Below are 9,282 nucleotides of genomic sequence, written 5' to 3' on the forward strand. Positions count from 1 at the left end.
GGGGCAGTCCCAGGGTAAAGCAGGGAGCCGTGAGCGCCCCAGCCCCGCGGGGTGTTGGTGCTGCCCACACCAGGACTGCTGCCAGCGGTGTCCCTGTGCCACGTGCGGCTGGTGAGGACCTTATCCTGGTCCAGGCACTTGGTGCGTGACCGCCAGCTGAGTGCCTCGAGCACTGCTGCTCTGGCTCCTGAGCGTGTTCAGGCAGAGCTGGCCGTGACCACACCGTGCTGCTGGATGTGGCCACCACCTCTTCCCCAGGGCGAATGAGGAGGGGGCTGCAGCCGTACCAAGGAGAGCAGTGTCAGGAAAAGGGGGTTGGAGGTGTGGTGGGGACATGCAGCCACCCAGGAGCCAGCCCACCCTGGCCACTTGGTGACTGGCAGCAGCAAGGAGCAGAGAGAGGGGGGTGAGGCTGTACCTGTGCCACCCCCTGCTCCCCCTGAGGTCTGGCAGTCCTTGCCCTGGGTACCCAGATCCCCCATACATGGACACACGGACCACAGGCTCCAGTAGCTCTCACAGGTGCTCTTAATTAACAGGAGGGGGCTCCCAGGCAGCTCGCGGCGATGTCCCCAGCCCCCTGCGTGTCCCCAGAGCCGCTCGGAGCTCTCCGCCGCCACAGTCCCATCTCGGTAGCCCCCTCACGCCGTCTTCTTCACGACGTGGATGAAGTAGCAGGGGATGTGGGCCTGGCCTGGCGTGTAGGGCTGGAAGTCACCCAGGACGCTGTGCTGGCACTTCCCCTGGAAGGCACCCTTCAGCAGCGCCGTGAAGGCCTCCAGCCGGTGTGGGTAGTACGAGAGCCGAAATTTGCTGCGAGGAGGCAACGGTGGTGAGGCCGGGGGGGGGGGCTCGGTGCCCACCAGGAACCACCCTGGTGGCCCCCTCTCACCTCAGCTCCGGGGAGGCCCCCGCCTCCGTCGGGGGGACCTGCACGGTGTAGTCCAGGGTCACCATGTGGGCCTTGTTGTTCACCAGCAGCACCGAGGTGGTGATGTCCTTGGTCAAGTCGCTCTGGGGAGCACAGGAGGGGCATGGGGAAGGGGCTGGGGAATGGGGTAGGTGCAGAGGGGCGCGGGGTAGGGCAGGGTCCGGCAGACGCCCACCTTGTAGTAGATGTTCTTGCCGGGTGGTGCGCAGCCCGTGGCCAGGATGTGGTCGTAGTTGCGGTGGTCGATGACCAGGACGCCCCCCGGCCGCACCATGCTGGCGATGTTCCTCAGGGCCAGCTTGTGGTCGCTCTGGTCCCCTGCGGAGGGAACCGCGGCGTCCCCAGGCAGGGGTTGTGCCCTCGTACCCCCAGGACCACTGCCACCCCCCTCATTTCACCCATACCCAAATCCTTGCACCCCCCCCTCAGCTCTTAGCTCGGGGAACCCGCAGCCCCACCCAGGGTATGAGCTCAGGCACGTTCTCAGCCTCGCCGGGGCAGCGCAGGGAACCCACAGCCCCACTTGTGGCACGAGTCTGGGTGTGCCTCCAGCCTTGCCAGGGACGCGACACCGACGCACGCAGCCCCGCCACCCCGGGGCCTGGTGGCCCCGCTCGTGCCATGAACCTGGGCACGTTCCCTGGCGACGCAGCACCACCGCCTTGGTTAACCCACTCGTGCCACGAGTTAGGGAAAGTTCTCAGCCTCCTGGGCTATGAGTAGGGGTAGAGGTGGGTTTGTGACCCCTCCCCGAGCCCTCCCACCCCCTCCAGCCTCACCTTTGAAGTCAGGCAGGTGCGCGAAGGAGTTGCCCAGGCAGATGACAGCATCGAACCCGTCCCCTGGCTTCTCCAGGTCCTTCTCCAGCGTGAGCCAGTTGGCCTCCTCGATGACTGCAGCGCAGGGGAACGCGTGAGGGCAGCTCCCCCCCCCCCCCCCCCCAACACCACCCTTTCCCTGCGAGCTTCCCCCAACTCACCCCATCGGTCGAAGGGCTCCTCCTTGCGCCGCTCCCAGCGCTCCTTCAGCGCGTACTTGAGCATCTTGTCGCTGGCGTCCACGCTGGTCACCTGGAAGCCCTCCTCCAGCAGCATGATGGAGTCCACCCTGGGGACACGGCTGTCAGCGGGGCGCCGAGGAGGGCTTTGGGGAGGGAAGGGGGGGATGGGGGCTCACTGCTGCGCGGTGCCTCACCCGGTGCCGCAGGCCACGTCGAGCACGGAGCGGCAGCGGTGCTGGCGGAGCAGCGCCAGGAGCCAGCTGCGGTACTCGGCCGTGCGGCTCCGCGTGTCCCCGATGTACAGCTGCCACACGCGGGCCGCCCGCCCGTCCGCGTACTGGTCCGGCAGCCCCTCCGCCGCCACCCCCAGCGACCGCGTCCGGTACACGCTGTCCACCATCCCGCCGCCCGCTCCGGATCCGGCTCCGGCTCCGGCCCCGGCCCCGGCCCCGGTCCCGGCCCCGCTCCGGCCTCGGCCCCGCTCCCTGCGCGCCACTCCCCCCGATCCCGGGCGCGCCACTCCTCCCGGCGCGCCACTCCCTCGCCACGCCCCCCGCACTCCCCCCGCCGCCAGCCAATCGCCTGCCGCGCCCCTTCCCGCGCCACGCCCCCCGCCTGCCCTCCCGGCCAATCCGCGCCGCCCGCTCCTCCGGCTGCGCGCCACGGCCCGCGGGTGGCGGGGTCGGGGCCGACGCCTGCGGTGCAGCCCAGCGGGGGGCTGCAGAGGGCGGGGGAGGGAACCGGGGGGAACGGAGGGGCTGGAAGCCGTGGGAAGAGGCAGGAGAAGCACGGGAGAAGGGAGGAGTAAGGGAGGAGTAAGGGAGGAGTAAGGGAGGAGTAAGGGAGGAGTAAGGGAGGAGTAAGGGAGGAGTAAGGGAGGAGTAAGGGAGGAGTAAGGGAGGAGTAAGGGAGGAGTAAGGGAGGAGGAGTAATGCCGTGAAAACAGCAGCGCTGAGGGTGTGCGTGACACGCACGAGGTCCTGTGGAAAGCACCGTGAAAAGCTCCTGCGGGCACAAGTGGGAAGTTAACCGGCCTCTGCGCCTCGGGTGTGTAAGGAGCACACTTGTCTTGCTTGATTTTAACCTTGAAGCTTGATTTTGATGCAGCACGTCGGAGGCCGTGCGTCTCGATCCGCCCCAAAAGGCACCCGGGGCACTTCACTCACCCCTGGTGAACTTGGGTCACTGAATGGGAGCAGGTTGGTGCACAGCTAAGCGCCTTCCGCGGGACAGAGGTAAGCAGCCGAGGACTACGGGGAGCAAAACAGCCCAGGCACAGGAAATGGTGTTAACCATAATGCAAAAAGAATGAAAAAACAAAACAAAACAAAACAAAACATGGGAAAGTTATACCTGCCCAAGACCCCAAAATACTGATTCAATCAGGGCTAGTTCAGTCTACAAGCCTAAGACCTGGGTCCAAATACAGGTTAAACTCTGGGACTCAGCCACATGAGGTGATAGAACAGCAGTGGGACTGCTCACAGCATGGCGATTGATGTCCAATACCCTACAACAGCCTACCCAGACACCTAGGGGACAGGCGGAGGCTCCTATGACCGTACAATCTCCATACACTATGAGCTTTTTACAGTCAGTGTCTGAAATGCACGTCCTGGCGCTGCACAACTGTCAGACTACAGCACAAATACTTCCAACAGCCCCTCAATGCACGGTGTGATCTGGCCAATGGCGCCGGCTAGTGGGCCAACGAGCAGTCGAAAACCTAGGATGACCAGAGGGTGATCGGTTACGTGGAGATGCTGGAAAGCCTGCACAGTCTTCTATCGCCATAGAGCAAGGACCGCAGGGGTCTTGTATGCAATTTCTGGATATGCCAGCTGGTAGGTGCCCTTTACAGGTAAGTAGATCATGCTGCAGCTCGGGAAGTTTTGTTGAAACGGCTGGCGGTTGAAAATGCTCATGCAGATTGCCCACGGGTCTTAAAAACTCTGCAACATCCTGCACTTACAGACAGGATAGATGCATGTCAGAAGGTGGGCACCCCACAGCATCAGGTTAACCCTTTAACGCAGGCTTCTGCGGCTTTCCATGCTGGATCCTCTGAGTCACAATAACACTGATACTGCCATTATCCTTATCCCAACGGCAGTTACGGGACTGCTGGATGACAGATGCCCAGGTGCCGCGATGCTTGACTGAAGTTCGTGGGTAAGGCGGTTTTGGCTCCACAGGACCTGCACAAATTATGTGGGCACAAAAGGTCTCTGCACATCACCCTTCCCATCGCTGTAAACTCCGACATTCCGCTCAGTGAAATGAGATACAGGGCCGAGATGGGCCCGACCATCATCACAACAGCCACTGCCGTCCTTTTAGGTTCCATCAAAATGGACAGCTGCTTGGATTTTAATTACACTGGTAAAAATCAACCTATAGCACAAAATATTAATTCCTCTCTGTCAATATATAGAAATAGCACAGCCTGCTGCAACTGTGCCAGCCCGAGCATCTTGCACTCCACCAACATGCCCTTAGCACTCCCCTCAGAGATCTTTATCCACGGGGATTGCGCGTGGGGAGGAACACCCGGGTCCGTTCATGAAAGCATCCAGAAAGGAAGAGAGGGGGTCAATAAACTCAGGCAGGATGGTGAGCAGGGATGGATTAACAATTTTTTTGGTGGTTTTGGGTTGGGAAGCTGGGTTATGCACCTGCTGAAGCTACTCACAGTATGGTTGTTGATTTTCTTATGTATTTTAATACATGTACCGGAAAATGACCGGCCTCTGTACCTAGGGAATATAAAGAAGCACACTCGCCTAATAAAGTTTCATTTCGTCCTGCACATCGGAGTCCGTACCTCTCAGTCTGCCACAACTGCCCCCTGCCCCAGCTTGCTGGAGCCTACAGGGGCCAGTGAGTCCATGCCAGGGCTGGCTGGGGGCCGTGGCCCCACAGTGTGGAGCGAACCCCTTCCCCTTCAGTACTTTTGGGGTGAGCACCATGCCTCAGGGCTCCCAGCCCCTGCCTACAGCTCGTCAGCAGGGCTGTGGGGGAGCGGGGCCTCCTCCTGGACACCGTGCTCCTCCAGGGTGGCCCCTGCATCAGGGAGGCTCTCGATGCCCTCACTCTGCTCCTTCACAGTTTTCTTCTTCTTCTTCCCGCTCTTTTTCTTGCTCGGCTTCTCCCCCAAGCTCGCCAAGTCGCCCTTCTTGCCGGTCCATTTCTCTGCCAGGCAGCCTGGGGAGAGAAGGAAAGCCCTGAGGCAGGAGCAGGGCTCCCCACACCCTCACTGGGCCGCCCCGCTCTGCCCCATACGTGCCCATCACCCCTGGGAGCAGCCTAGACTTACTCGCATCCTTCCCTTTTAGCACATGGTCAGCACAGAGAAACTGGGAGAGATCCTCTGTCTGGTGGTGCCTGTACCAGTCCTCGATCACGTCTTCGTACTCCTCCACCAGCACGTCGCACTAGCAGAGAAAGGAGAGCCTAGATCCCAGCACGGGGGGTGGGAGCATGGTGCCAGGTCCTGCCAGCACCCACAGATCCTCCCCCAGCCTGCAGAGCCACTGCAGGCTTCCCCCGGCGGGCAGGTACCTGCTTTTTGAGGTCAGCCACCTCAGCAGAGGTCTCGTTCCACAGCTCGTAGGGGATGTCCATCACCACCTTGACGCCCTTGTGCACCAGGTTGTGCAGGGTCTCAAAGGTTTCCGACATGCCCTGCAGGGGAAGAGAGCCACCCCATGAGGTGACGCTCCCTGCCCAGCTCCTGCTCTGTCCCCAGAGTGCTGCCCAGGGTACAGACAGGCACAGGGCATGTATCTCCTCCCCCACACCCAATTTCTGAGGCCTCACGTGCAGATGGCTGGCTAGGGACCCAGAGGACAGAAAGAACAAACCACAATTCAGTGCCCTGGTAGCATGTGGGGAGGCGAGGGACTGAAGGGTAGCCCCCACCTTTGCAAATCTGTTGCTGCCGCTCCTCTCTTTGTGCAGGTTGTAATCCAGCAGCCTCTTGCAGATGTTCTCCGTCACCTCGATGAGCCGGATGTCCCTGCACAGACAGGAGGGAGGGGAAGGGCTCGGTGCTGCTCCCCAGGAACAGCCAGGGTGTGGGGCTGAGCCTTTCTGGAGCAGGAGACACATTCCCCATGCTGTGCTTCCCACGCTGCCAAGCCCTGGTGCATTTTAGGCCCGTGCAGCCCACCTGCTGGCTCAGCAAGGCCCCGGCTCCACAGGCACCAAACGTAGCAGGAGCCCCTATCCTGCTCTCACTTACGACTGCGTGTACTTGACGGCGGAGCCCTTCCCGTCCAGGAAGCCATACTTGGTGTCGATCACCTCCTTGGTCTTGCCGGTCTCCTCAAAAGCAGATTTCAGCTCCAGCGCCACGTACTTGCACACTGCGGGGCGGAAAGCACAGGCAGGTTGGAGGCTTTCAGCGCTCCTGGGGACGGGACTGCTTGGGGAGTGAGTGCTGGGAGAAGGGCTGGATGGAGATGTGAGCAGAGCAAACATCATCCGTGTCCAAAAAAACAAACAGCAGCACCTCAGCTGGTTGTGCTGAGATCCTCTGAAGCGAGGGGAAGACCCAAATCAGACCCAAATCCCTGTGCTAACGTTAGGGAGGCCGGGAGGCAGAGTTCCACCTGCGGGAACCCTTCAGAGCCGCACTTGGCAGCCACCCACGGCCTCATCTCTGAGGATGATGATGAGGAAGATGATGATGATGAGGAGGAGGAAGGCTCCTCGTGCACCACAGCAGCCCCACGGCGCATCCCACCCCCTCCCCACAGCACCGAGGCCTCCCACCCCTGAGGGGGCCGTGTGAGGGCAGGGCCCAACCGCCCCCCACCCCCCGTTTTCCCTCCGGACACCGTCAGGCGGCCGCAGCGCTTTATTTCCTCAGCGCCTCCCCCTCGCCCAGCCCTCGGAGCCCCCCCGGCCCCGCTCACCCTCGCACTTGCTGGGCAGCCGCACCCAGTCCGAGTCGTCGCCGCCCGCCGCCGCCAGCAGCAGGAGGAGGAGGAGGAGCACGGCGGGGCCCTCGGCCGCCACAGCCGCCGCCGCAGCCGCCATGGCTCCGCTTCCGGGGCCACGCATCCGGCCGCGCCTCGCCCCGGTAACCACGGCAACGGCCAATCCGAGCGGGCTGCGTGGCGCGTCCGGCCAATCCCAGCCCGCGCGCCACGGCAAGCCCCGCCCACCGCCTGCCCCCGGGATGGAGGGGCCCCAAGTGTGGGCAGTGCCCTTACCTCCCCCCCCCACCACCACCCTCCCTCCCCATCCCCAAATTTTGGGGTCCCCCCCCGCAGCAGCGGGGACCCCGCTCTCCTCCCAACCCCCCCAGCTTTGAAGGGGGCTCTCCGTGCTTCCAGCACCGGGGGGGCTCCTCGCTGCCCGTCCCCTGGGGGCGCCCCCAGACCCAGCAGGGTGCTGCCCCCCCCCCCCCAGGCACTCACCCCTGGGCCATGATGGCGGAGGTGAGGAGGGCGTCGAGGAGCGCCACCTTCAGCAGCACCACGCGGGCGGCTGCCAGCAGGGCAGCGGAGCCGCAGGCACGAGGCCCTGGAAGAGGGGAGGTCAACGTAGCTCCCACAGGGGGCTGGGGGGCTGCACCGTCCCCACACAGCCTCCAGAAGTGTGGCGAGGCTGGGAGGGTGGCCTCCAGGGGCTGTGGGCTTCCTGGGGTCTCACATGGCATCCATCTCCTGCCTCCATCCACGGATTTCAACCCCAGCCTCTATCCTGGGTCTCCATCCTTGGTTTCCAAACCCAGCCTCTGTCCCAGGCCTTCATCTCCAGCCTCCATCTCCAGCTTCCAACCCCAACCTTCACCTCCAGCCTTCAACCCCAGCCCCTATCCTGGGCCTCCATATCCAGCCTCCAACCCCAGCCTTCATCTCCAGCTTCCAACCCCAGTGTCCAACCCCAGCCTCTATCCCAGCCTCCATCCCCAGTCTCCAACCCTAGCCTCCATCCCTGGCTTCCAACCCCAGCCTCCACCCCAGACCTCCATCTACAGCTTCCAACCCCAGCCTCCACACCAATCCTTCATCTCCAGCCTCCAACACCAGCCTCTATCTCAGACCTCCATCTCCAGCTTCCAATCCCAACCTCCATCCCTGGCTTCCAACCCCAAGCCTCTATCCCAGGCCTTCATCTCCAGCCTCCACCCCTGGCCTCCATCTCCAGCTTCCAACCCCAGCCTCCACCCCAAAACGTTCACCACTCCCACCAGAACCCAGTTTATCACCCCCTCACCCCCTCCCCAGTCCATCCCCACCCCAGCCTCCAGCCTCCCAGCGGGGTTTCCTCCCTGTCGGTGAATTTTCGGGCCACCACCGGGGCCGGGCACTCACCGATCGCGGTGCTGGGGCACGGCTCTGCCTCCTCACCTCTGCCTGCGGGACGGGGAGCAGCTGGGGAGGTGGCTGCAGGTGCACATCGGGGCCGGCCACAAACCCCTTCCTGCGCCCCAAACCGAGGGCAACGTTCGCCCGCGGGGCCTCGCACCTGCACCCCACCATCACGGGAGCCTCATTCAGCCCCGTTCCCACCGAGCCGGGCAGCGGGGACACCTTACCTGTGACGGGGACGGGGCTGGAGCTGCGTGCCGGAGCGGTGCTGTTGGGCCCCACGTGGCAAGCCAGCAGCCCACCTTGCGGGGGGCTTTCGGGGAGGATGGAGACGGCGCAGACGGTGCCGCCATCCTCCGGCGAGGCCCCGTAGGTGAAGGACTGCAGGGCGCTGCCGTTGCCGCTGGAGATCCAGACGGCGTCGCCGGAGCCGGGCAGCACCTCGCTCACCACGCACACCACCAGCTGCCGGCGCTGCCCGTCCACCACCATGGTCAACGGCGGCGCCAGCGTGGGCACGGAGGCTCCGGAGGCTGCGAGGAGGCGGGGTGGGACCATGGCTAAGCGCTGCGATCCCCTCGCCCTTCGCACCTCGCCATGGATGACCACCATCCTGCCCCGGTGCTATGGGTGGAGGACCCACCACCCTTGTGTCTTGTCACCCTGGTACTCACGGGGCAGGAGCGGGAGCAGGGTGGAGGCCAGCAGCATGCAGAGCACCTCCATGGCAGCAATAGCAGCAATAACAGGACCAGCAGCAGCAACAGCAGCAGCAGGAGGAGCAGAACCAGCAGCAGGACCAGCAGCAGCAGCAGGGCTCAGCCCCTCGCCACCTCCACCTGCCCCTCGCACCTCCCAGCCCCCGGGGGAGGAGGCTGCGAGGCTGGGGCAGCCTCCGCCGTGGTCCCGCCCCCCCTCCCCGCCCCGCCGCCGTGGTACGGCCCCGGGCAGCGCCATGGAGCCGGCCCGCACCACCGCGCCCTCCCCGCAGCCCGCGGGGGGGGAGGAGGACGCGGAGCCGCCGGCCC

At 64.0% G+C, this 9,282-nt stretch overlaps 3 protein-coding genes across 4 annotated transcripts; all 3 read right to left on the reverse strand.

Annotated features, from left to right (window-relative positions):
* Positions 1–505: 505 nt before the first annotated feature.
* GNMT (glycine N-methyltransferase) lies at positions 506–2,396 on the reverse strand. The gene is made up of 6 exons (XM_084514779.1): positions 2,126–2,396; positions 1,911–2,038; positions 1,711–1,824; positions 1,107–1,249; positions 893–1,014; positions 506–813 (listed from the first exon to the last, which is right to left on the reverse strand). Exons 1-6 carry the CDS (start codon positions 2,329–2,331, stop codon positions 642–644), a joined length of 885 nt encoding a protein of 294 aa, XP_084370905.1. The 5' UTR covers positions 2,332–2,396; the 3' UTR covers positions 506–641.
* Positions 2,397–4,633: 2,237 nt separating this feature from the next.
* Positions 4,634–7,037, reverse strand: CNPY3 (canopy FGF signaling regulator 3). The gene is made up of 6 exons (XM_084514780.1): positions 6,851–7,037; positions 6,175–6,298; positions 5,853–5,949; positions 5,493–5,615; positions 5,248–5,365; positions 4,634–5,135 (listed from the first exon to the last, which is right to left on the reverse strand). Exons 1-6 carry the CDS (start codon positions 6,996–6,998, stop codon positions 4,924–4,926), a joined length of 822 nt encoding a protein of 273 aa, XP_084370906.1. The 5' UTR covers positions 6,999–7,037; the 3' UTR covers positions 4,634–4,923.
* A 188-nt stretch (positions 7,038–7,225) lies between these two features.
* PTCRA (pre T cell antigen receptor alpha) lies at positions 7,226–9,119 on the reverse strand. Of its 2 annotated transcripts, none has more exons than XM_084514793.1 (4): positions 8,929–9,119; positions 8,482–8,787; positions 8,258–8,299; positions 7,226–7,463 (listed from the first exon to the last, which is right to left on the reverse strand). In XM_084514793.1, the coding sequence occupies exons 1-4, from the start codon at positions 8,978–8,980 to the stop codon at positions 7,354–7,356; spliced, it is 510 nt and encodes a 169-aa protein (XP_084370919.1). In that variant the 5' UTR covers positions 8,981–9,119; the 3' UTR covers positions 7,226–7,353. The 2 variants fall into 2 exon arrangements, with proteins under 2 accessions (XP_084370919.1, XP_084370918.1); XM_084514792.1 differs by having other exon boundaries at positions 8,258–8,329.
* Positions 9,120–9,282: the final 163 nt, after the last annotated feature.

Source organism: Aythya ferina (genome assembly GCF_964211825.1).
Source record: "Aythya ferina genome assembly, chromosome: 3".
In the NCBI taxonomy this organism is placed as follows: domain Eukaryota; kingdom Metazoa; phylum Chordata; class Aves; order Anseriformes; family Anatidae; genus Aythya; species Aythya ferina.